Source organism: Taurulus bubalis, assembly GCF_910589615.1.
Source record: "Taurulus bubalis genome assembly, chromosome: 12".
NCBI lineage: Eukaryota > Metazoa > Chordata > Actinopteri > Perciformes > Cottidae > Taurulus > Taurulus bubalis.
The window spans coordinates 17,347,120-17,375,116 of NC_136600.1; the positions used below are offsets into that span (position 1 = coordinate 17,347,120).

Consider the following 27,997-nt stretch of genomic DNA (forward strand, 5'->3'; position numbering starts at 1 on the left):
TCATACCTCGCTCTCCAGGCTGGAGAAGTGGGCCGACCCTCGGCGAGAGCACAGGCTCTTGGCTTTGAGTGGCAGGTGTGGGGAGTAGAACCTCCGTGGCTGTGGCACAGAGCGCAGTCTCTGATACTGGAGTTTGGCACTGGCCGAAGCCTGTGCCTGGCCCTGGCCTATCATTCCTACCCCTGCTGGTGGTGAGACAGAGGATGAGGAGGGTGGAGGCGGGATGGGCATTGGTAGGGAGGTGGGAGACATGGACGGCTGGGGTGGCGACGGTGAGGGCTGAGGTGGATGGTCTGTGGGCTGTGTGCTGAGGCTGAGGTTAGATTGGCTGCCTGATTTGGCCTGACTGGGATCTGGTTTCGGGGGCAGAGGCTTGGGGCGAGAGCCACCGCTGAAGCTGTGGCAGTGGGGGATAAGCTCTTCCTGGCTATGAGAAAGCGCCGTGGTTCCTCTCTTGGAGTGGGAGGTGTGCGAGCGGCTGTGGGGATGTGGGTACGGATGGGGTTGGGGGTAAAGGCTGCAGGAACACATGGTGGCCCGTCTTGCTTCTTCCCCTCTGTTTCTAGCTCGTCCCTTGCTCTTCCCTCCTCCACTCTTCCACTTTTTCTCTCCCTTCACAGGGATCTTGTCCATAGACCAGTATCTTCTAGGTGGAGGGAAGGCTGCAGGGGGTGGCGGCCATTGTGAGCCGAGCCCTCCACTCCCTCCCCCTGAGCCCCAACCTACTCCTGGCCCTGAACCCCAGAAATCAGCACCAATCCATCCCTCTGCCCGAGTTCCCAGCAAGGAATCATCCCGACTGTTGATACTGCCCCCCTTCTCCCTGGAGGGGTAGGTGCCAAAGAACCAGCCTCCTCCCCCTATGCCCCCTATCCCCGTGCTGCCTCCCCCTGCACCTCCTTCCCAGTATCTTTCAAAACGACCAAACTCCCCTGACGAGCCCTCATCTGAATAACTGTCCTCTGCCCTGGCCCTGTCCCTCTCTGACTCAGACACTGCCCTCCTACCTGCTCTCCTTCCCCTATCCCCCACCCGCTCCCTCACTCTCTCCCTTTCCTCCTCTTCCTCATCCTCCTCCTCATCATCATCATCATCGTCATCCTCAGAATCCCACTCAGGGAAGGAAAGCCCTTCTCTTGTCGGTGCTTTCTCTTTTTCATAATGCATTAACAAGGGACGCCGCTCTCCGACTCTCCCACTGTCATCTCTGTCCAACCCATCACTTCTTCTCCGCTTGGAGGATGGAAGGAGTGGGTGGAGGGATGTTGGAGGAGTATTAGAATCATCACCTCGTCCATTCACCCAAAATTTCACAGATGCAGGGAGTTTGTTGAGGTTAGGGTAACGCTTATTGGGGATACGATGTCTAGAATGAGAGCGTGAGGATTTTGGACGCCTCTCCCTGCTTCTGCTGCTGTCCTCCTGTTCCCTGTCATTGCCTTCATCTCCTTCTCTCCTTCCTCTCTCCCTATCTCCTTCCCATGAATCCCGTCCCTTCTCCCCAAATGTGCTCCGATACTGCGCAGAGAAGGAGTAGTCTTGTAGTCCTCCTTCCCTCTCTCCTTCTACCTCCCCTTCCCTCTCTGGCTCTACATCTCCCTCTTCTGGCTCAGAGCGTCTTCCCCCAATTGATTTCTTCCTTTTCTCTGTCTTATGCTCCTTTTTCTTCTTCTTTTTTACCTTTCGCCGCTTCCTTTCTCTCTCTCGCTCTCTTTCCCTTTCTTCCCTCTTTTTCCTCTTTTTGTTCTTCTTCTTCTTCTTCTTTTCTTTTTCCTTCTCTTTTCTCCTCTTCTTTTCCCTTTTTTGCCTCTCAGCATCGCCACCCGCTCCACTCCTCTCTCTCTCACTCCAACTTGCCCACCACTCTTGGAGCTGAGACAGTTGGCTTCCCCCTCTCTCCCTCTCTCGTTCTCTTTCTCTGTCACCCCATGATGTGCGGGGTTTCCTGGGGGGTATGGGTGGAGGCAGGCGCCCATGGCTGAGGGAACGAGGCCGAATGATTGAGCGTTCCCTCTCCCTCCCCCTGCCAAGGAGGAGGCTTGACTCTTCTGTCAGCTCCTCATCGTCGTCGTCATCTTCTCCATCTATTCCTCCAGTCCTGTCCCGTGTGCTCCTAGATGAGCTGTAAGAGTAGGTGGGAGAGGTGGAGCGCGAAGATGAGGCAGATGAGGACGTGGATGTGGATGAGGTGGTTGACGAAGAGGAGGAGGACGTATAGTGCAAAGATGCAGAGGGCGAAGGAGGGGTGTAAGAGGGGCTGAGGGGTACTGGCACAGGAAGTGAGAGCGGGGGAGAGAGGGGGCGTGCCCTCCTCCCTCCTCCCTCCCTCACTCCATCTCGTGCTCCTCCCCTCTGCCCCAGGGGAAGAATGTTCTCATACAGTGGCCCTCCAGGCTCTTTGGGCTTCTTGGGCCTACGCTTCCTCCAGAAGGATGAGGGGAGAGGGGGAGAGGGGTGTGGCAGCGGGGGTGTAGGAGGCAGAGGGGCCTGACTCTTAGGCGGCAATCTGGGAGTGCCCAGAGGTTTAACGGCCCCTTTCCCCTGACCTCCGCTGCCACCTCCCACCACCCTCTTCCCCACCCCGTGGTCCATGCCCTTCTCTGAATAGAAGGCCACACTGGCTGGAGGGGGTTGGGGGTGGCCCCTAGGCATAGTCTTGGGGGTCTGGGACCCTGCCTGCTGCTCCATGCAGGGCCCCAGTCCCTCAGGGTCAATGGGACCATAGTATCTCTTATAGCCGTCAAGTCCCCCACCCCCTCCAGCAGTTGGAGCCCAGTTTGGTGGGACTTTCTGAGCAAAGGGTCCCATGTCAGTGATGGCCCCCCTTACAGCCATTGGGTTGGTGGCTGCAGCAGATTTGGGCAGCCTCCAGCGATCCACCACAGCCAGTCTGCGGTCTGGCCGGGGCAGGAAGGTGGAGCAAGGGAGGGGTGCGCCAGCAATGGCGGTGTTGGAGGGACCCAGTGCTGTCCCAGAATGCACCACGGTGGGAGGAGAGCCCGGTAGAGGTGTTTTGTAGACGGGCTGCGGTTGCTGCTGTTGCGGTGGTTGCTGCTGTTGCGCCATGGCAATGACTGGATTGGTCATAGACGTTGAGACAACATGTGGCTGGGACGGAACTGTGACCATTGCTGTGTGGTGATGAGTGGGCAAAGATTTTGCTCCACCTGGTGCCGTTTCATCCTCAAAACTACAGCAACTATACATGCCCTGAGAAAAAGAGAGAACACAAATCAAGACCACAGTCTAAGAGACACAGAGTAAGAGTTTCTTAGCAAAGAAGTAAACTGAAGTAAAATTTCCTGAAATAAAAAAATGTATGTAATCAATTTAATGTAAATGCAGGAATATATGGGCGAATAAATGTAAAAACACAGATGCAGCATAGATATCGTGCCACACATGTACAAAACGCATTGTGTTACTGTATGTACATGAGAGATAAAGCAACAGAGAAAGAGGAGAAGAAAATTGTAAAACAGAAATCTAAGTAGAATCGGTTTTCAAAAGAAATGCAAGATTGCTATTTTTCAGATAAACATCCATTACTATTTATAGTACAGCTGTGTATTGTTTGGTTAATGGAATTGCATACATAAATGCATAAATTAAAACCGTAGTGGTGAAAAAGGACAAATTATTACCAGTGGAGCTACAATAATCACATGCGCATGGTGTGGGCTGCTTCTATCAAGGTCACTGTCAAAGGAACAGGATATCCAGGGTGTGAGCGGAATTGAATTTCAATTAATCTCCCGAATTGACTGAGTGGAATTGAATTGACCCTGGACCTCACACTTTCTAACACTCAGTAACAGATAAAGGCACACACAGGCATGAACACACATGTTCTCACACAGTGTGTGCACAGCATTTCCCGTTCAAACCATGTTGTCCTGTTATAGACCAGCATAGTTTTAGTGCACTATATTGTAAAAAAAAAGCATACAAGTTCAACATTAGCAGCAGAAATGTGGATTTACAACTTTACTAAAACACTTAACAGAAAAAAAAAATTGTGTGCCAGTCCTGAAAAACCACTATGTATACACACACACAAACACACAAACACACAAAGACAAAAAACACTTACCCTGCTGATTGCCAGGAGAAAGTCCAATTTGCCAGAACTGGTGGCCATGCAGTGGCGAAGCTTCCAGTAGATCAAGTGTTCCCAAGCAAACACCAGCAAACTGAGGCCCATAGCCACCAGCAGCATGTAGAAGACCCCAGCCATGTTGTCAATATCCAGTTTACTGCTCATCACCTCAATTTTGTCATTATGGCAGATACCTGATAGCCAGAGGCGCTCCAGCATCTCAATCTCATCTGGAAAGGGATGTGTGTGGGGGAGGGAGGGCGAAAGAGAAGCAGGAAAAAAGGGAATAGAGGAGGTTAAAAGGCGGTAAAAGTAGAGGATGAAAGAAGCGAGAGAATTTGAAGAGAGTAGAAGAGGATCGAAATCCATAATACAAATATAGAGTAAAGTAAAACAGGACAAGACACGTAGGGGATAAGAGAAAAGAGAGGGGATCAGGTAAGATACAAGAAGAATTAAGGCTGGGGGGTTTAGGGGTTATTTCAAGGTTATAGAGACAGACAGACAGATAAATGGAGACAGGGGCAATAGATAGTGACAAGGGCCACAGAGGGAGACAGAAAGACTAATAATAAGCACTAAAGTACAGGTCTACGGTATTGCTTGCAGTTTGCTCATTATCCAATGTGACTTCTCAAGGTCAGAGGTCAGTATCCAAAAAGCAGCACTGTGTCCAAAGTAACAAAGAGGAAGGAGCCTGAGACGGAGAGAGAGAGTCCAAAACAATAAAGTAGCACTGAGAAGTAAAATGGCACAGACAACCTAATCTCAACGTTGTAACCCGGAGTAAATGAGGAGAGGAGAAGGGGAGACCAGGAGCCACAGTCAGATGGTTGGATAGGTTGAACAAGCATGGAAGAGAGGGAGAGGGGTACTGAGAGTTGGGAAGAATGTCTCAGAAAAAGAGAGAGGGTGCGGCATTCTCTCTCTATCCACGAATGCATCAGGGGAAATGAGACAGACAGAGAGAGTTAGAGGGAGCTGGAACAAGGGAAGCAGAGATGGAGGACGAGAGGCTGAGATTGTGTCATTATGACAAACAGCAGGAACACTCCTCAGGTTGGAGAGGATGAGTGGAGGGAAAGTGGCAAAAATGTGATGAGAGAGAGAGAGAGAGAGAGAGAAAGAGAGAGAGAGAGAGAGAGAGAGAGAGAGAGAGAGAGAGAGAGAAGATCATAATCATTTAATTGTGCTGAAGGGATGGTCAGAATCTCCATCAAGGTGGTAAGCTCTGGGAGATCCAAGATTCCACTCTGTTAAACTACCAGGAACCAGCCAAGACCACTTTACCCACCACTCTGCCTTTTCATGTCTGTACCTCACTGGCCTACCGAATCCGAGTTGCCCTGCTAAGCCTGTGATTGGCTGCGCGGGTTGCTGGTGTAACCATAGGAATGAACAGCCAGAAGATGCAGCGTATGATTCATGGTGGAATTAAAGAGGCATATTCTAATGGCATAATATTTCACTAACACCTAAAGAAGATGAGCAGCACTGCAACAACCAGGTTTGCAGGTTGCATTATATTTATTTTAATTGTATTGCATGTTACAGTCTCTGAACTATATTTTAGTAAAACTGCTGACACAGGGTTTAAAAGCATCCACTCGCAACACTACACTGCTTTGCGAAAACTCAAGCTTTAGCTTTTCATTTGTGCCATCATTAGCCGTGCTTGCGTAGCGTAGATGAAGCCGACCCAGTCATCTGTGTGATCTGGCTAATGTGTCTCCTGTAGAACATCATTAGCCAATCAGCCGTGGCCTCCAGCTACAGCAACAGATGGACACAGTGCTGCTGCAGCCCACTGGCAGACTCAGGTAACAACTCCCTGTCTCACATTCATTCATACGCACATACATTCCTCGACACAAAGGTCTGTTTTTAACTCAGGAGCATAGCCCCATTAAAGAGGATTTAACGGTGTCATTGACCTTCAGTAGCAGCTGTGTGTCCAAACAGGAGCCTGATGTGAAAACAGCAAGTGTCTTAGTGAAGGGTACAGATAAACAGGTACTCTCATGTCTGTCCTCCACTTCACAAGAGCCAGGCGAATCCTTTCTCTAAGCTCTAAGTCTCATCTCCTGGCTTTCCTGCCATTTGACTTCCAGTGATTCATCTTGTGCTTCTTCGTCTCCCTCTTTCACAATCTGACTCTTTCTCACTGTGCTGGTTTCTTCCCTCCCTTAGGCCTTTGTGATGGCAGTTGTCTCTACCTCTCAGTCGCAGCCAGCTCAGTCCTGCCAAATCTGACAGGTGTGTCAAATCCACACTCCACCTCTGTCGTTCCTGGCAGGTCAGGTCAGGTAGAGCTGGCGCACTGCAAACACAAAGCTGGCATCCACCACAAAGACATTATTTAATAAAGGAAACTGTATTTGTGTGTATGTGTGTAAGTGCCTGCATGCATGCTTGCATTTTGCCAGATATGGCATGATGCCAGACATGTCCAGAGATGCTGAGCTCACCAGTTGTTGAGCAGTAAACTGTGACCCGTATAATCCTGTGCTTTTATCATAACGTGAAAAACTTCTCAGCGTTCATTGCAAGATTTCAGAAAAAAAAACACTGAAAAAAAACACCCTTACAGCCAAGAACTGCAAACCCATATTCTCAATTTTTTTTCTAACTCACTGAATAATATATTCTGAGAATCAAAATCCTGACACTGTGCAAAAAATAGAAGTGGATCTGATAAGAAGGAAAAGGGAAATCTTGCCACTCAGCAGTTTTGCCTTTATCACGATACAAGTTGTAGTGCGATCAATGGACCTTCTCTAACGCCGTGGTATGAATCACCAGAGGCAGCAACAACGAGAACAATACACTCCCAGGGTTGACAAAGCAGTGGAGGACTCTTCTCTAGTGCCCCTCTAATGCAGTTGTAAAATGATATGATTCAACATGGCACGGTACATAATGATGTAACACTGTGACATGATTTAGCTCGGCTGAAGGTGTGATGCCGAGTCCTTGAGCCGCAGGGCGATTGTTGAGATGCAGGCTTTGAGGGCAGGCTGAATGTGAGCCCCCCCCCCCACACACACACGCACACACTCCCTCCCTCTACCACGAAACAAACTAATCCTCTTCCTTAGTAATCCACTCCAATAATGGCTGCCTACAACTAGAACCCTCAGCATTCAACACCAGCCTGTAACTCGATCCATCCAGCGAACACAGCTGATGTTAAGAGCTTTCGCTACACAGAACAGAAGCAAGGACAAGGGAATGTGCTACGAATTAAAAGAAACAACAGACATAGCATGTCAAGGCTGTCTGGGCTCTCTGTTTTATTGCACACATGCACACTCATGCATGTACACGCTTGCACACACACACACATGCACGCGCACACCCTTTTCCAAGTCCAACTATTCAGCTCCAGACACCGGTCTTATTTAATGGATCTTGGCACCAAATTGGCATTATCAGTGTGTAAGCAGCTGAAGTGTCCGTGTGCCAGAAACGGCTAAAAGGCTTTGTCCGCCACGCCATAAGCAAAGCTGATTTAAAACACAAGGAAAAGCCAAACAAGCAGCATCTGATTGAGACAATAAATGCGTGTGGCGGACTGTGTAAAATGACAATCAAGCATTAGTGTCCTGACAACTATTCTAAAAACAGATTCTGTCTGTCACAAACAAGGAACTGTCCTCCCATGGATTAATCCTAGACACAAGTGTTTGCAGCAGACATAACAGCATGTTAATCATGCTCCTATATTTAATAATATTAAATTAACGATCTCTTTTCTATAGCTCTTTTTGCTTCAGTGCACTCATTTCATGTTCAGAGTATTTTCAGGTGTTTTTCTTCAGTACAGTCAGGATCAGCTAATCTGTGATGAGTGTAAATGTGATTGTCTCTTTTTGCAACATTGACTCACACAGGTAAATCCCAGGGTTTTTTTTCTCCATTTATAAGCCCAAGCGGGAAGAAGGGAAAGAGAGTGAAAGTCTGATAGATTGAAAGGAGTGAAAATGGGGGATGGGTACATTTCTGCACTGTCTAAAACCAACAAATAATATTCCGGTAGCACTTTATAATCATCACCGTCATCACCGTGGAACATCATTGTCCGGGTCAGAAAAGATCCGGCCAGGTGATGGACTGAGTGTTGAGTATGTTTTATAGTTTGCTGGCACATACATATTATTGATTATGAGTTTCTAGCTATCACCTGGATTTGGGAATATTTCACGTGAATTTTGTACCGTATGTCTCTGCAACTGCTGCTAAATTTAGAATCGGGAAAAAATCCACAAATCTGCCGCAAGACCCGCATTTTACGGTACTCGCGCCACTGACGGGCATCTATAAGTCCTTAATAATTAGTTTGCAATAGCTATTACTTAACTTACAACTGGGAAATTCATCATTTATAAAGTATGAAAACCCAATCATGAAACGCATAAAAGTCAAGCTATTAATCAAGAATAAAACATTTATAACTGTGTTTATGAAATCCATACTAATGAGTTACTAATGAGTGTTCATGTTGGAACAATGCTCTATAAATGATGAATTAAGTGTTTACTCATGCTTTACTAATGCTAAATAGTTTATTTTTAAATGTCTTGTTTTAAATTAGAATGTCCTGTCGTAATGTTTTTATACATGTTTTACCTGTTACTGCTGTACTGACTGACGAGTCGCCAACTAAATTTCGTTGTATGTTTTTACAATGACAATAAATATCCTTACTTACTTACTTTACTTTAGTGTGCAGTTATTATAAAGTGCTACCAATATTCCTCTTGCTCCCACCTCCTCTTTTATTTCCCTTCCTTTCTAGTAGCCAATAAAGACGCCTACAAACCTCTTACACATCACCATCAGCCATCTCATACACACCATTATTCCATCACAATTGAAACACCTTACAGCCATTGCTCTCTCCACACCTTGTACTACCCCCCATCCACTTCACAACATCCTCTCATTCATCTACCCCCTGTGTCCTCCATCCACCCCCCACGCTTGTTCTACTCTGTCGCTCGTTTCTCTGTGCTGTCACTTTACCCATAACCTTCCCTTTGCCCCTCCATTGTTCTAATTATTTTCCTCTCTTCCCTCCCCTCCCCATAGTTCTCACCATCTCCCACCAGCTGCAGCAGGGCCAGGTCAAGAGGACGTTTCCAGCGTGAGTTTTTGTGCAGGGCGATACCGTAGCCTGTGGTGGCAAAAACCTTCCCCGAGCCTATGGTCATCACCTGAGGAAAAAGATAATGTGCAGATATAATTTTTTATCTTTTTTTAAATGACCAAGAAACAAATAGACATGACTCTAGTATGTCAGCAAAAGTGTCTGCGTGGGTTAGTACTCACCTTACAACCTTCGTCCTTCCTGGCCATATAGTTCAATACTGCAGCATCATAAATAAAAGCATCCAGTTTCCTGTAAAGGAATCAAGGGAGAATTCATTTATCATTTAATGGGAGAGAGGGAGCGAAGGGATGGAGAGACTGGCTGAGGGAGGGGGGAGGTATAAAGGTGGATCTCTGCGATGTACCTGGGAAGAGAGTTAGGGTGCAGAAATATACTGCAGACAGGCGCACAGAAAGATAGAGAGGGCATGAAAAGTTAAATCATAACAAGAAAAAGGGAGGATGGGTGGAATAGTAAAGCAGGCTTGGTGGAAAGAGTGAAAACACAAGGAGAATAAAATAAGGCAGAGATCAGGGAAAGATGTGTGAGAAAGAGGGAGCGGGAATGTGGTGGTTGGGGAGGCGGAGGGGAGGAGGACGGGGATTTATACGGTGCGAAGAACAGTGACAAGGAGAGAGAGAGAGGGGGGAAAGATTTACACACTTCAGGGGGAAAAGACATGGGAAAGAGCCAGAGAGTGATGAGGATTATAAAGTTTAAATACAGACACACGGAGAAAGCACACTGGGAGGGAAAAGAATGGACCGAAAAAGAGACGGAGAAAAGAGAGAAATGGTAAGATAAGAGGACAGATGAGGCGTGAGAGGAAGAGAAAGATAAGCACTAAGGAAGAGACTTTCTCATTTGTGTGCATGTTAACACTGAGTTATAAGTGCGGTGTCAAGGCAATGGGAAGGGAGAAATGATGACAGAGGTTTAGGATAAAGTAAACTGGGATTATTCAACACATGACGCGTGATAGAGATTCTACTAGAAACTGAAGGGGGAAATGCTGCTTGCACTGTATATATTGTGTGTGTGTAGAGAGAGAGAGAGAGAGAGAGAGAGAAAGTATAGGTGAGAGAATCTGTGCAGGAATGCGGAAAGTGTGACAAAAGATGTGAAATATAAGTCAGAGTTGAAAAGAATGTCACTGTGTATGATGGCCTGCTAGTGAGAGAGTGAGATAACATTTTAAAAAATCATGGAAAAGAATGGCAGCAGGGATGACTCAACAAAGTCTTATAATAACCATGGTTTCACATGGGTTGATGGAAATACAGTAAATACTGTAGGGTTTGTAGAATGGACTCTGTGGTGAGGTTGTATGTTCAACTGCTATTTCAGCACCTGCATCTGAACAGCAGGACGGATTTATCACACTTCAGCAGCTAATGCCATTTTTAAATAATTGCTATTGAAAGGCATCATGTCAACCCTGTATAATAACGTATTAGACAAATTGCATTGTATTCTATGTTTTTTTTTATAAATATATATATATATATATATATATATATATATATATATACATACTTTAAGAATAGTTGTTGAGTTTAAGTGTTTTTTTGCTTTGGAAATATATATTTAAAAAGTATCTTGTGTTCTTTATAGTAAGGTAAATCTGTTTTGTAAATAAGCGCTTTTTAAATGGATCAGTACATAAAATGTTGTGATGTGAGCATCTTGGTTTGGCTTATACAAGCATATACTGTACATGTTATGTCCCAATCAAACAATAATATAAGTTGCCTGAGGAAAGCGTAAACCATTTAAACTACTTTGTTTATCTAATTACTATAACTATGATATAACTATATTTTGTCAAAGCATGTGGGGAAAGACAAAGTTCTGGCAGGATACATGTAAATGTGAGGGAATGAACAAGCTCATGTAGTAGCAGACACACCCAGTCTTGAGGTTAAGTATAGCGTCCTCCACTCCTCTCTGGTTGTATTTGCCCATGTACTGGTGCATGCCTGGGTAGTTGGAGCGGATGTTTTTTTCTGTGCTCCCGTTGGGCACCGTGCCAAACTTCAGAGGTGGGTACTGCTCCTCGGGATGCTGAAACTAGCGGAGCAAAGGGAGGCAAAGGAGGGAGACGGAAGGGGCATGAGACACACCAGGCTGTGCACCAATCTGTCTGACCTATTTCTGTCCACTTTCCAGACTAACTTACAACACTCCATGCACAGTCATATCTTTGAAAAGAGAGCAGTCTGTGGACTTAAAGCAGCATTTATAACTGTCTTTAAAGTATTCGAGAACTGCGGTAATTGAGTTACGTTAAATGCGATTTTATTCATTTCTAAATTCCTGTGCTTTAATCAATTTAACATTCAAATGCACAGGATTTGGCTCCCGCTAAGACTTTAATTCTCCTTCTGCTCTCCCTACTTAATCAGTATTCAAGCAATGAGGTACCTTCTTGTCCGAGAGGCCAGACACTGTGTCAATGTACTCCTCCTGGATCATAAAGGCAGCCAGGTTAGCAGTGTAGGAGGCCAGAAAGATGACAGCAAAGAAGGCCCAGATCAGCACCATGATTTTGCTAGTGGTTCCTCTGGGGTTCTCCACTGGCACGGAGTTGTTGAAGACAATAGCCCACAAAAGCCATACAGACTTTCCTATGGTGAAAGTAGACCCTCCAGCCTCTGACCAAAAGGATGACGAGGGAAGAAGAAAGAAAGAGAAAAAAGAGAGCGTAATGAGTGGTTGATACAATAACTTCTTTCTAGACAGCAATCCCGCCAGTTCGCCGCACAATAGTGTATTCAGTAGCGTCTGACTGCAGATGAAGCAGCTGATTCTAATTAAACTCCCCCTAATGATCTGTAAAATAGGTTTACTGTAAACTAAAATACCCAGCAAGCTTTTTGACACCGAAGCTCAAAGGCGGTGACTATACGTTTCGAGGATGGCAGCTTTCGATCCAGCTGCTGCATGATCTTACAAATGATTAAACCACACGGTGCAAATCCCTATTCAAAGGGCTCAAACACTCCTTCCTTTATACGGCAGGAGTAAAGGAGGAAGGAAGGAGAGAGATGGGGGTGAATGAGAGGGATATATGGGAGGATGACAGAGAGGTAAAATTATGGAGAGCACAGCAATCATGCAGTAAAAGAGGCAAGTCGGGTTGGGTATTGGACCGAGGCATCAGGCATACTGAATATCACAGGGGTACAAACTATGCTGTTGAATAATAAATGGCTGTTTCAATATCGAGAATCCTTGGATGCAGTTCAACATACTGTAGGTATAATTTCCTTTTCGCCACACTCGCAGTTAAGGATTCAGCGCAGCAGATTCAAAATGTCATTCGGTTCATTCTGAATGTGACAACTGACCAATCAGACAGCAAGGAAGCAATCAATAGAAACAAAAAAGTTCATTATCATGCTAAAAGATTATTTTGACTTTGAACTCTTGTAACCACATCCGGGAGTGTGCTCAATGCTTGTCTGTTTGATCCATGCGGCAACAGCAATGAAGACCGATCCATCAGACTGGAAAAGACAGACGGCTAAGACCCATCACTCACTCTTGCCGTTCTGGAGGCTGCGGTTGTAGCCCACAGGGCTGAAGAACTCAAAGATGAAGACGGTCACAGCCACGACGGTCAGGCACATGACGAACATCATCACCCACACCGCTGGACTGTAGGGCTCTTTGTATGGAAGCAAAAGAAGATTTAAATGAACACATAACATAAGGGCTGCATTATAACATTATCATTATTATTATCAATAGAAGGGACAATAAAGTTTCATACACCGAGCACATTTTGTACTATATACACAGAGATGAGCCTTGTGTGCAGAGAAAAAAGAAACCGTTGGAGAAAACATATTCTCCAGAAGTCCATAAACACAGTTTTTTTTTTTGACAATCACCTCAATGCGGTCTATAGCCTAATAACTGCTCTCCCGCTGGAGCCTTGAGTCTGCTGACAGAGTGAAACTACAAGTTGGGAAAACACAAGCAGCTAAGAAAAAGTAACGGCTAATCTAGATGTAAGGACCAGCAGCCAAAGACCGAGGCTCTTTGTGCAAACTCAACACTTTACGATTAGATTAGATTCTGTACATCAGCTAGCGCCGCACATAAACACAGCCTCTTACCTAAGAAAGCGGAGGGGGATACAGTTCCGTTGCTACGGGAGACCATAACACTTATCCCCGTCTCCACAAAAGGGACAGAGAAATCCACGACTTCCGACCTCTCCTCATTGATAGTCAGCGAGCCAATGGCCATGTCGGCCCGCTTGTATACCACCTAACGGGGACAAGAGAGAAATCTAATCATGGGTAATTCCTGTGGAGAGGAACGACAGACAAAGACCAGCTTTTACAGTTCATTAAGGTTTACTTCCAGGTGAGATGGAGACAGTTCTGCACCTTGACCCTTTGTACATCCTCAAATGTGCCTGCATGAGAAAGGCCAAGAATTCAATCTGGTACAAACACTCAACACGTGTCTCCTGTGCATCTCTTTAGCATACAAAATGAGCTCCCTGCCACCATCTAGAAAAACCTGAAAACCGCTGTGTCTGCTGATTGTACGAGTGAAATGTTAATCTACATTAGACATGGCACATCCGCTCTTCAGAGCAAATCAGCAGAAAAATGAAGCGAAGCGGAAAGCAAAGCACCCCCCCCCCCCACCCCTCCAACTTTGCCAAGTCTCTGGATTACCTGATCAAAGAATGGCAGGCTTTGGAACATCTGATCAAAAGACAGACATTAGTTTTAGAAAACAAAATTCACTTGGCCTTTTGCATGTGAAAATAGATTCGACAGACAGCTCTGGCCCCGGCTCAAGTTATAAATGATAGAGCCGACGAGCGCAGTGGAACTGTTTTGGAACCCGTGACAACTGGCGTTTGGCAAGTTCCCTCGGGGACAAAGATAGAAACAGCGGGCTGCTTCAATAAAAAAACATCAGCCCCCCCGTATCGATCTCAGTATGTGTGCACGCTGGTTTGTTTGTGTGTGCCTGTTTTTTTCCTGCCAGGTTCTCTCTGTATCATGAACCCTCAGTGTGTTTTGCCGAGAAAATATCAAGGACTAATCACAACTAGCCAGGGGGTGTCTGACAATGTGTGAGTCTTTGTGCTTCTATGTGTCTCTGCAGATACACTGTGGGGAAGTGTTTGCAGGAGAGTGCAAGTTAACGGCATGTGTCAGCCGCCATGCTTCCCCATCTAATTTGTGTAACTGTGCATTTCTTCCCGTCTATTACAGTGTTTGTGTCTGCACATTTGTGTGTGTGTGTGTGTGTGTGTGTGTGTGTGTGTGTGTGTGTGTGTGTGTGTGTGTGTGTGTGTGTGTGTGAGTTTGTGTCTGCGTGTGTGTGCAAGTAACAAATGGCAGCTGTCTGATTGCTGGCAGTGGTTAAGTGGCCATAACTCTCACAGCGATTGATGTGACATAGCGTTTAACTGGTCACCCAGGACACACGAGAAAAGGCAGAGGAATGCTTTGTGGCTGGTTGACTAAAAATGCAAGCAAAAATATGCACAGGCACGAATATAAACTCACACACAAAGAAATATCACACACATACGCAAGTGACACAGGATCAACATTGAGAACACATTGCTCACAAAAGCAGACAAGCAGAACCACCGGCACCCACACCGACACACACCGACACCCACACACACACCCTCACACACACACACACTAGCAAACTTGCCTCTCCAATCATGCCGTTCCAAACCCCATCAATTTTCTTCCCATGTTTCCCATTGGTCACTAAGTAAAGGTCATAGGTGAAGCCGACAATCTTGGCCAGTCTCTTGAGGATGTCAATGCAGAAGCCCTTGCAGCACTGCTTCATGGGAGCCACACCTTCATGGATGGCACTGTGAAGGAGACACAGAGAGGTACAAATAAGTAGAAAATCTAAGTAAAAGTGTAACAGTGTGAAAGGAAAGGAAAAGGAGCAAAACAGAAGGAAATGGTCACAGAGGAGGAATTTTGTGGCCCGGCACTTGGTGATAGGTTTGATCGACCAGCGGAAGATAGGTGCTGTCATCCCCTCAGAAGCTGATGAACCATAAAGCTCCACTGCAGTCATATCTGATTCCAGACCCCTGAGTCATTCCACTGATCCTCTGGAGAGCAGTCTGTTATTGATCATGGCCAGGGAGTGAAGAGACCACAGTTTTGATAGGTGATTGATGTCACCTCGATTGGATGGCATCATGAGAGCTTAGGAACTCCATTCACAACACTGTTAAATACAGTAGAGAGACGACCATCTGTTTTTCCCCTTTTGATTTCTCTGAATTTTCTTTTGCTTCCATTGCAATCATGGAAAAATTCAAGAACATAAAATCCTATATAAAATACATCCTTGGTCTTAAATCCTAAAAATTCAAACCTGGCATTGAGTGGTCGTCTGCAGGGCACAGAGTCCCGGATGCAGGTCCCGGATGCGGCATCTGCCAGCTCCACAATGACAAATGGCCTTTCCTCCAGCGTGACAACGCGCAGGTGCTGGGCATCGTCAGGTGGTTTAAGGAATGGCCCGTAGCGGGACCAAGCTGGGTAGCGAAGCCTCAGCACGCCGTTCTCCCACCAGCCTACCTGGGGGAACGGAGAAAAGAGAAACATTACAGACAGGTGGAGCACACAAACACAGGCATTTCTATCGCAATCCACTATTCTATCGCAGATTCCACCTTTGTAGAATTTGGTATAGTATCGTAGAAAAAGTGAATGCACTTTGTATTTGAATTAAAACCTATTATTTGTATGAGTAATACTTGTCACATCTTCCACTTATGTATGTAACGTAGTAAGAAATGTAATGCAGATTCTATGTTGTTACAGTGAGGACCACTATGGAAAAGTTATATTAACTATTAGTGTTTTCACCCTTCAATGTTTCAATTGAATCGGATTTACTTCTTATTTTTGTTGTTAATGTTTTTTTAGATAGATCTTTTGTGTAATAATATACGACAGAGTCAATATTTGGAAACAGGGTGTACATGCTGTTCTCCAGTCTTTGATTAATAATCCAATAATCTGAGTTGTTATTATGAGAGGGAAGGGAAGAAGTGTCCATCTAACATCAGAAAATAAGCAGTTAACTGTTAGGAAGTAGCTTTAACCTTATATTCTGTTTTGGTCAGTAACAGTGACATGGTTACCCAACATTACAGTTACTAATCCATAACGCTCCATTACGACAAACATACGGAGAGCTGAGGTCACAGATGGGGCTGGTACACCGTTAACTTGATCCCCTCCCAAAAGAGAGAATATGTGACTACAGGTAATTTCAATGATTCCTTCCAAGCCAAAATTCCCGAATCATCTGGTTTTGTTCAAAGTTGTAGTTATTATGATTGTGCGCTTAAACAAACGAGTTTTGCACACGCACAAAGCATAGATACAGCTGACATACCAGAACCGCTAAAAACAATAATTATGTTATGTATAGGCTTTAATTTGAGTTTTATCGATTAATAATGATTTGATTGTTGGCTTACAACTACTTTAATTTTCACTAGTATGCACGCTTCACTGTAAGTATCACATATTATAACAATGTAATTTAAGAAAGCTACAGAATAAATGTATACAAAAAGAGCAGGATCCACCCTGAATCTAATTTTAAATTGTTGTTCATACTTTGCAGGCTTTTCCTAAAGAACTATGCATTGACTCATAAGTAATCACTCTCAATCATCACCTATGACCCACTAGAAGTGTGCGCCAGTGTCTGAATCTGCTGTCTTCCTTATTCTCATCTTATTTTGCTGTGGTCAGGACATTTTGAGGCATCAGCATTTGGGCCCTGCATGTGAAGCCCCTACAGACGCGCACGCATGCTTCCAAGCGATGTAAATGGTGGACACGGCGTCAACAAACTGCAAAACTCCAAGCGGGAATCTGGTGTTGGCTTTCACTTTTGCTGCCTATATGATGCTGCAGGTCAGGGCTGGCCCCAACGAAGAACTTCTCAGTCAACTAACACTCATACGATTTTGTCATCGAATTGATTATTTGATTTAATCGACAGATCTGCAAAACTGAGTTTCTCCACAAAGCCACAGATCACACAAAAGCACCACTTTAAATCTTGTGTTTCCCAGAGATGTGCTGAATGTTGTGTTCACAAACAGTAAGCGACAATTCCGGCATTGTATGCCTTTAAATATAACCATTAAGCCTATTTTGTTTTATAATAATAATAAAAATACCATAACCGTATACATTTAGTTAGACACTGAGAGGCTAAACACGCCACATTAAAACCTACAAAAGTCTCATACAAATGACCTGCAATAAACATTGTATTAGGCTTAATTCTGTCCTCCCTTGCATGACAAATACATTGTAGAATACTGTATCACCAAAATGACTATAGAGATGGATGAACATCTCTCTGACAGTCTCAATAAACACTGAATATAATAAACGTAAAAAAGGCTGAATTTCCTGCAGGACTATGGTGCCGGTTTGAATTATATGGTACAGGTATTATTCAGTCATGCTGCCCACTTTTTTTTAGAACACCAGGCCCTAAATATTCATTGATATGTGGGTTGGGAGCAATTACCTGAAACATTTAAAGGGTACACTGCTTGATGGGACATTTACTTTAGTGACAAATCCGACATTGCCATGTAATTACATATAATGGCTTTGGGTTGGATGAAAGCAAGTAACTCTCCAATTCATGCCTTCACAAACAATGGGATTTATTGAGGCAGCTGTGAGCTGTTGAAAAACCTGGAGCCAAATCTTTATGTGACACGCTCTGGTCAAAAAGCATTTTTACACACTGAAATAGCACATGTGCAGAGACTCATGCCTACAGATGGCATTTTTGTATGATTCTTAAAATCTGTTCGGGTATTATGTTGTGAGTCCACATTGAACTGTGTCCACTGTTGACCCGAAAATGTCTGTCAAGCATCCCTTTGGCTGTATCATTGTTTTCCCCTTCTTTATGCATAGTTTATAAGCTCTCTGGAGGTGTTGGATGCTGGATCTTGACATATTCAGACTTTTGAGAGGCAGAACCACACCCAAGAAGATTCAGTCTTTTTTTTTGGTTTTGGTTGTGAACCTTCTTCTTGTAACATCACCTGACACATGTTGTCATGATCACCCGATAAAAGTCTCGTCAAGTGTAACAGAGGCAACGTACACAAAAGAAAGTGTACACACATACTGTACTCATGCACATACATACAGAAATCCATATGGACATCCAGTCACACACATACACATACATGGATACATCTATACATAAAATACACATCAGAATGTGAGTGCTTTAGCAGGCCAATAGAGTAATGCAAAGTGCAGCAGCTCCGATCAGCCTGCCTGTCTGTGTAAAGCCAGTGTAAAGGCAGGGAGAAGAGGAGGAGGTGGCAACAATGACAGTATTTCGACTGCACTTTGACCACAACTCTGCAACAGACATTCAATCAAAACACACTCAGGGAACACAAGCAGCAAACAGAGAGAGCTTATAGGAGAACACACTACTCTCTATCAAACAAATACCCAGAAAAATGCCCCACTTCAGGCTACTCAAATGGATGGAATATTTTGAGACAGAGAAAGTATTCTGGTTTTGAGCAAAAGTTGGAGGACCGGGAACCACTCTTAACGAAAACCTATCCTTTAGCAGCCATGAGTGGCGTTAATGCATGTTCATTAAATTACGGTAATATCCTGGAACATCTAGCGCTGTGTGCTATATCCGTAGCTGAAACAAACCATGCTAATGCTGGACAACCTACAGTACTAGTCTGCAGTGTTTCAGTAAGCTAAGCTGGGCGCTCCCAGGCTCTAGGTAATGGTGCAGTCATTGTAAAGAGAACATTAAATATTCAGGGAGAGCCAACAGCGTGGATGTGCATAATAGGCAGATACAGGCGTCTTATCCTCATTGTGTACGTGCGTGCAATAGTGCAAAAGGGTTTATGCAAGAAGGGTGTAAGCACATGTGTGTAAGCATACAGTATGTGCCCTCATTTGTGCGCACACACACGTGCATGTGAGTTCTAAGCATGTGTGTGTGTGTGTGTGTGTGTGTGTGTGTGTGTGTGTGTGTGTGTGTGTGTGTGTGTGTGTGTGTGTGTGTGTGTGGGGGCGGGTTTTGTACCCTGGGTTTGCACAGAGTCGAAGGACCAGCGCAGGAGCTTCTAATTGAAAGGGATTTGAGATATATGGCAGGAGTCAGCATGTTACGACACGCTGAGACTGGACTCTGGTGGGCTGTTAAAACCAGCGGGAGACTGAGAACCACCAATGTGTGTGTGTGTGTGTGTGTGTGTGTGTGTGTGTGTGTGTGTGTGTGTGTGTGTGTGTGTGTGTGGGTGCATCAGTATTTGTATTAGTGCAGTGTTTGTGATTATGTGGTGTTGCAGAGTGTATGTTCTGAGAGTACTGCGTTTCTTAATGCATGTACAGTGTGGTGTCGACGTGCTGGTGTGCGGTTGAGGAAATGAGCATCGCTCTCTCTCCTCTGACACTGACAAAGGTAAGATCCCAACGTATTAAAGGGAAAACATCTTCAACAGGTGACAAGGCTTCGTATTAAGGATTTCTGAACAAACCTCAGCTTAATAGAATATGCATGACATGCCAGGGGTACTGGTGCTTTAGACGCGCATGCAGTTATGTTGACAAGACACTCAAACACACAAAACAATGGTGGGTCTGCAACCAGATGGTAATGACACCCAGACATCTTCAGCTCTATATACATCTGCATTTCATTTTCCGATAAAAAACCTGAAAACGCATTCAGTGAAGAAGAACAAAACAGCAACTACTGATCAGAGCAACGTCAGAGCATTACTTTCAGATAAATGACCAAGAATGACATCTATGAGTAGATGTGTATGTATGACTGCAGGGCTGAAACATATCGTTATTTTAATCGTTAAGTCTGTCTAAATACTCTCTCATACCAATGATGTAACAGATGAGGGACAAAACCCACAGTGCTCTTTCTATGTAGAAATACATTGTAACATTTGACCAAAGCTATGTGAGGGTCCAACAGTCTGAGACAAAACAAGAGGGTATTTTTCTGTCTTTGTATACAAAATTCAGTTTCACCTTAATGCTTAAATGTGTTTTTTCACTAAACTAGGACTGTAGATTCTGTCCTCCATCACTTTGCTTCACTACCAGGAGACGAGGAAAGACTACATGTATACATCTTTAAAGCCACATATGGGCATGTCGTAGTGTATTAAGTCCGACTTTAAAACATGTGAACCTATCCTTTAATCTTGTTTTATTTATTAACTGATCTATAATAATTTCCCAGAGGCCTTGGTGATGCTTGTTTTGTCAAACCAACAATCCCACGATATTACATTTGCAAATCCTCACAATTAACAAGCGAGACAGAATGTGCATTAGAATTATGTCAATTGTTTCTGCACTATAAATGTGGGTGTGTGGGTGTGTGTGTGTGTGTGTGTGTGTGTGTGCGTGTGTGTTTTGGTGTTGTGTGAGAGTGCTTTATCCATGAAATATCAGAGTTAGAGAGAGATAGCAGAAACTGGACAGGCTCAGTGGGACCACACAAAGCACGGTCAAATAGTCAGCAGCCAATCTCTCTCCTCTCCCTCGGGCACCGACAGCCATAGTGAACTTTACATGAACATGAACCCATGTGACCTAACTGTTCTCACTGTCAGGTTTATATTCTTATTTCAGATGCCAACGCAGCACGGATCTGCTCCTCTAGTTCACAAAGAGAGATTAAGACTCAAGAACCAATCTGCACAAAACCTGCTCTGTGCTCAATTGCGAGGCTCCTTTGTCTTTGCAGTTGTTCACAGAGGACAAAATTACAGTTTCTCATGAATCCCAAGATTCAAACAGCTTGTGGAGACAACAAAATAGTAATCAATTAAGCATATCACGTGATTCAACAGAAAGCATGCCCCTTTCTCTTCTTAAATGAGACTCAGAGCACATGATTAGACATAAATAACTAATGTTATGTCCTTACATCTTCCCATCCACGTCCAGGTGTCCAAGAAATGACATCGAGGAAGGGGTTGGACAGGTAACCGTCACCATTGAAGGAATAGTCTCGACCACCAAGTGTGATGTTGCCGAAATACCTGTATGGCAATGGATAAATGACAGAAAACACGTAATATTAGTAAATTTACTTATTGTCTTGGGGAAATGAAGAGAAAATAGAAATCATAAGACTGTTTTTGATGCAATAGTGAGCCTTCCCACTTGAAATTAAATCACAGCACCTCTATGGTGACAGCAAGGGCTTGTCTGTTAATCAAATCTACAGACAAATGATCAGACACAAAGAATTGTCAGGATCTTTGAAGTGAAACTGCTGCTCTCTGCATCGCCTGTGAGCTTTATAGTTTGTCTGATAATCACACAAGACAGACGTTCTGATTGCCTCCTCATGTCATCTTGCTGGCTTCAAAACACAAAACCTGAAAGCTTTTTTTTTTTACATGACAGAAATCCTCATATGGAGAGCAGCTTGTAGTTACAGACAGTGAACAGCAGGTAGCACTGCAAAAAATAAAATAAAAACAACTTGCTTCTCTGATGTTGGACATAATTTAGAAACAAAGAAGAAAGAGTCCATTAATCATTTCCATTTAATTGCCACACTGTTTGTGCTGTGCTTCATTTACAAAAAACACTGTAAAAAACCCTCATTAATCACATTTTTGGCCTATCACACTTACCAAACTTCTCTATACAATATCATGTGTGCGATGTGCATGTGGAGCAAGGATAAATGGCATTAAAAATGAACAAGGATGATAACATAAGCACTTGGGCTAAAGTGTGCTGCTGCCTACAAGGAATATATTACATCCGGCTCATTAATATACATGAGACATGGTCCACTTGCTACAGACGCTGGGGTAATTTTGCCAACTCACAACTACATCCACCAACAACATCTATTTTGCATGGATGATAGCCAGCTCCAAATTCAGATATCCCCTCTGTGCCTGCTGTATGACACTGAATCGACCAACTCCACCCGTACACCTTCCAGCTCATTCTGGCGCTGAACCAACTCGTTTCATAGAATACACCTGATGCTGTCTCAATTTATTTTGTCCAGAGCCTGTTAACTGCCTTGTACTCACCCACATCCATACATTTATCTTCCTTCCCTCCTCACATTCTCCCTTTAGAGCTTTCCTCTTATCTCCCTCTCACCTCATCCTGCCCCGCAGTCTCTGGGTCTGATTGGCGTCCGTCATGCAGTTGGTGACAAAGTTCGGCCCACCCGTGGTTCCGTAATCCTTGCGCATGGCCACTGCTCCATGTGTCAGCACAGAAACTCCACGAGCAATCCTCCTGCGAGGTTCATCCCTCCAGCCCTGGGGCCGCACAGCAAACAAAGCCCGAGGCAGGCTCTCCATGCTCAAACCTGAGAGAGCCGGCCCCACAGCGAACCACATGTGCGAGGCTCCGGCCTGACCGGCGGCCCAGGCGGCTCGGAAGACCAGCTCAGCCTCCTCCTGGGAGCAGTACAGCAAACGTACCTGGAGGATAGTAGGAAGGCAGGGAGGGAATAGGGACGAGGGAAGACACACACACATACACGCTAGTGAGATAAGAAGGGGACAGGGGAGACGTGGAGAGAGACAGAGGGTGGGAGAATCAAGGGGAGAAAGATAGAGCTGGAGCAGAGGTGCACCTGAACGGGAGGGGAGGAGGTTGGATAGAAAAGGCCATATCAAGAAAAAACAAGAGTGCCGGCGGAGGTAAGAGGAGAGATAGCTGTAAGCTGATGTGATAAGGTTCATGGGAGTTGGACGTATGATTCAGGGAGAGAAGCAGACACACCAGAAAGAGGGAAGACAGCTTGGTCGCATGTAATGAATGCTAACCAGGAGTTGCAGGAGGCAACGAGGGTCAGTGCTTAATGAGCTTGGGCCTGATGAAACAAGATAGAGTTATGAATAATGAAAACAGGAGTAAAACAAGAAAGGGAAAATGAAACAACTGTAAGTGGGAGAGTGGAGAGATAGAGAGGTACAGGCGTGGAAGCCAGGAGGGGGGGTGACAGTTAAAGACCAAACACACCTGAGGGAAAACAAAGGGGGAAGAGGTTAAACACTGACATGTGTTATTAAAAGCAGGGTGGAGAAAAGAGCTGGAGACAGGAGACGGTGGGTGATGCGGATAGAGGGAAGTAATCAAAGGTGGGAAAACAGAAAAGTCACTCCTTGGAGAACGGAAAGGAGGAGGGGGGGATGGTGAAGGAAAGCAAAGGATGACATATTTTGGTAAAATCCGGGCCTGGAGAAATATTTGCACAAAACAGTGGAAGAGGGGTGGGGAGGGGTGGGGGGAGGGGGATGATGGAGTGTGGCTGGGGAGAAAGAGAGAAGAAAACATTAAAGAGAGTGAAAGGCAACATAGAAAGACAGCAGTGACAGTGGAGGAGCTCTCAGCTGAAAGTGCTGAGGTAAGGAGGGAGAGGAGGGAAGGAAGGGGGGTGGAAATTGACCAAAGAGGGTTTTAAGGGGTTAGAGCTGAGCAGAAAGATGGAAAGGGAGGGTTAAATGCTGACAAATACAGAAGACGAATGAAATAGAGCATTTAAAATAAAACAAATCGCTCGGTGAAGAAAAGAGACTAAAAGCGAATCAAAGGACAAAAAAAGGAAGAAAACTCATTGATGGAAGGGTGTGTGTGTGTGTGTGTGTGAGTGTGTGTGTGTGTGTGTGTGTGTGTGTGTGTGTGTGTGTTGGGGGTCAGAGAAACAGACTGAAAGCACATTTTGAGAACTGCGCCTTCATTGAATTTTGAACTGTAATGGCTTGGCAAAACAATCCTGCCTGTATGCCAATAAACCTCCAGTGAATTAGGCAGGGAATGAGAGTGACAGAGAGGGTAGAGGAAGGAGGGAAGGAGGGAGAAAGAAGGCGACAGACTAAATTAGGGAGGGAAGGAGAGAATCAGAGTTATAAACAGGCACACACAATATCTAAAGATGGGAAATGGAGAAAGAGAGGAACGTACAGAGAGAGAGAGAGCAGAATAAATACTGACAAAGCAGAAGCTGGAAGAGGAATGGAACAATAGATAGACAGTGAGAGATTTGAGTAGAAATTGACCCAGAGACCTGCAAGCCATTTACAATGTAAAGGACATTAGCATATATGTGGCAGCGAGAGAGAGAGAGAGAAAAAGAGAGAGAGAGAGAGAGAGCATGTAATGCAAACATACACAGCATCACTTAGCAATCACAAGCATTTATTAGCCCTGCAGTTGTAAAAAGCTGAAAGAAGGGGGTTTGTTGTGAAAAGTAAGAGGGTTAAAAAGCAAGCACTGCATACAGGCAACCTGCTGCAGGCAGTATGTTATATTAACAGTGACACTAGCAGAGTGGAGTCTAAGGAATCCAATACAGACCCACACACTTACAGACACAACCACACACAGTCACGCACACACACGCAGAGCTGCAGTGGCCATGCTGGGACATTAGTGATGACATTGAGACCCAGACTAAACCGAGCCAACAGAGGGTCTGCGGCCAGGTACACATGCAGCAAGAGGGACGGACTGAAGGAATGAAAGATATCCATACATAGATGAAGGTGAAGAGGAAGGCAGCAAAGGAGAGTGAGCCTGTCTCCAGGCAAAGAAACAAACGAGGGGAGGTGTGTGTATGTGTGGGGGGTGGGGAGCATAAGAGAGAGAGAGTAAGAACACACAGAGTGAAAAATTGAAGAGGAGGATCAAGGGGCCAAAGAGGAGGTTTAAGTGAGGTTGATGGGCGGGTATAAAGTAAGTGTGGAGTAAAAAAAATAAAAGGAGTATGGGAAGTTGGAAGCTGAAAGAACTAAGGAAAGGACGGGAAGACCGACCAAGGCATTGGGGTAGTAGAGGGAGCAAGCATGGAGGAATGAAACACACTGGAGGTAAGCCAAAACCACGAGTCATTCTGGTCATCAATGAAACAATGTGAATTTGAAATAAAGCCTGAGTTTTTTCTTTTCACCGTCGGAATGTCAAAGAAAAAAGTACAGACATAGTGTATATAGAGAGAGACCTCAGCATTTGCACGATACCAAGCAAGTCAAGCTAAATTTAGGGAGGACATGTGGATAAAATAATGCACAAGACATCTCAAATATTTCCATTTAACGGAAAGGTGCAGCCCTGCATATTTCGCTCGGTGTAAACATCATTTACAGATTCAATGAAGAGCTGGAACAAGCTGATGCTAAATATTACAGTGTGTTGCACTGTGGGTGACACTGACAGACATGTTTCTTTTCCAACTTTAAAGCCACTTGAGTAGAAACAAGGGGGAAACTGTATGTTAAATGGTTAACTTCTTCAGCACATTGCACATAAGTCTTCGTAGAATTGACTCGTGGTTTGTGTTGTACCGTTGAACTCTCTATGCCTTGGCAGATGGGAGGGGAAGAGAAGAACAGAGGGATAGAGGAGATAGGGGAGAGAGAGATGTGGAGGGACAGAGGGAGAGACGAAGAAGGAAGGAAAAAGCTCGGAAGCCACCTGTCGGAAAGGGGGCCCCCAATGAGATTTGCAGCACTTCCTCCCCTTTCCTCCCCCTTTTCCCCCCTCCCTCCCCCCTGTCTCACCTGCGCCTCGTTCTCCTTCAGCAGCCTGCGCGTGCGTGCCCCCGCAGGGTCGTCGGTCACGTTCAGGATCACCACGCTCTTCTTCTCCCAGCCGATGAACGAGCCGTCGGTCAGGCCCTCCACCACAGACAGGAAATCCTGGTAGCCATGGTGGCGCGTGCACACCACGGAAAAGGATGTCCAATCGTACTCCTCCAGCACCTCAAAGATGACCTCTAATTGGAGGGCAGTAGAGGAGCTGAACTGGAGAAAGATGGAACCTGATTCCTGATTTGGGAAAGAGAGCAGCACATTTGGTTTAAAATCGCACGGGAAAAAATCATCCTCTGCAGTTGTACTGTTTCTAAAAATGCAGCTGCAATGCAACGAGTAAGTAACAGACAGTATTTTTCACTGCAAGGAACTATAACTCTCTGGACTGCTCCATCTTTATGCACAACATGGCGGCATCACGGGGCTTGACGTTTTTATGGAGCAGCAGCACTCGTGCAGCCGCAGGGCTAAAACAGCTAGGATTGTTGCACAAATTCTCCTATGACGTCCAAAAGGGAGTGTTTCTAAAAAGTCTGTTCAAGGGATGGGAGGGAGTGAGGGTACATCTTCAAAGGAAGTTCATCAAAGTGCTACAATTTAATTCCTCAAGAGTAAATGGTTAAAACTGTTATTTGTAAGTAACAAATGCTAAGCTTTTTGTTTCCTTTTCCCCCCTATTTGGTGGTGAAAACCATGTGACATTCGTTTCTCTGGTGCATAGACACAAATGTACAGTACACACACACACATACACACTTATTCCCTCATACACACACACATGTCTGCTCATTGCCTCCCTCCCAGGAACATCAGAGGCAGAGCGACAGCCCCAGTTGGTGCCATTTACAGATCAAAGAGTTTCAGCAGATCAGCGACCCTGACCTTCAACTTCCCCTCCGTCCCACCGGCACTTGCCCAAACCTTTTCTTCACAGAGAGGATGCGCGACATTATGACATTGTAAGTTGTTATGGCAATATAAGCAGCTCTCCTTTTATACTCCAATCATAGAGCTGTCAATCCATACTGTTCAGTATACAGCACACACCTAATTAACATTGTTCCAACCCTCAAATTTGGAGCTACACAATCACACTACTGGGTCATCTGCCCCCTTGTATTCCTCGGATTCTCTCCTCTTTCAGTCCCCTCCCACTCCCCTGCCACACACACACGCACATGCACGCGCGCACACACACACATACACGCTGCAAACACTTGCTCTTTCTCTCCCACCCCCATCCCAACCTCCCTCCTCCTACCTGTGGCATCCTCCCCAGCCCCGCTCCCCCTCCTACAGCCACTACGGGCAGTCCTGTTTGCGCAGAGACAAACTCCAGCATTGGGGCCAATGGACCCCAGGCCGTGCGAGGGGGCCTCTCCTCTTCATAAACCAGACCCTGCAGGGGCCGCGCCGCCAGCAGCTCACACAGTTGGGACAGCACCGTCTTTGGACTACTGTCATTCACCTGGGAGATGATAGAAGCCACAAAGACAGAGAGGGATGAAGACAGGGAGAGAAATAGAGTTGACTAACCAGGGAAGTGTGTCTTAACTTTGTGTTATTCACATGGAAAGTGTCTGTAGCATGCATGACATGTCTGGCTAGCAATACAAACTGTGGTCAAAGAGCAGAGCCAGACGCCCGCTCATTCAGCAGGGCCAACACAACGGCAGCAGTGTGTTGCTCATTCAGCTCAAATAATGGGAGTGAGTATGAATAATGGATGGTCATTGTTATTCCTTCCTTCAAGTAAGGCTGGATGAGCAGTAGGTGGAGGAGACAGTATCCAACCTGTAGCCAGATGACGTTAGCAGAGCCCCACTGGGTGACCACGCTCTCCCCCAGGGAGCCGTATACCCGGCCGAAGCCGGGGTAGAGCACCCTTCCCCCGGAACCCGCCACCGCTGCCTCGGCCTGCACCGTAGCACCGGCGTGGATCACGGCGATGTTGAAGTTCATCATGGCGCCTGCATCACGTTCCCGCGGACTGGGCCGGAGCAGGAGGTGGGGGGAACAGTCCACCAGACCTGCCCACTCTGCCAGGACCAATAGGAGAGAGAGAGTAGGTATGGCGACCATGGCAACC

At 45.4% G+C, this 27,997-nt stretch overlaps 1 protein-coding gene across 1 annotated transcript; it reads right to left on the reverse strand.

The window, feature by feature from the left end:
- On the reverse strand, positions 1 to 27,990 carry grin2db (glutamate receptor, ionotropic, N-methyl D-aspartate 2D, b; the record flags this gene model as incomplete). Its single annotated transcript, XM_079227118.1, has 15 exons — positions 1 to 3,210; positions 4,094 to 4,329; positions 9,198 to 9,315; positions 9,431 to 9,500; positions 11,161 to 11,321; positions 11,676 to 11,905; positions 12,796 to 12,921; positions 13,376 to 13,529; positions 14,952 to 15,120; positions 15,642 to 15,847; positions 21,261 to 21,375; positions 22,466 to 22,794; positions 25,876 to 26,142; positions 27,170 to 27,376; positions 27,703 to 27,990. 15 exons carry the CDS (start codon positions 27,988 to 27,990, stop codon positions 1 to 3), a joined length of 5,886 nt encoding a protein of 1,961 aa, XP_079083244.1.
- Positions 27,991 to 27,997: the final 7 nt, after the last annotated feature.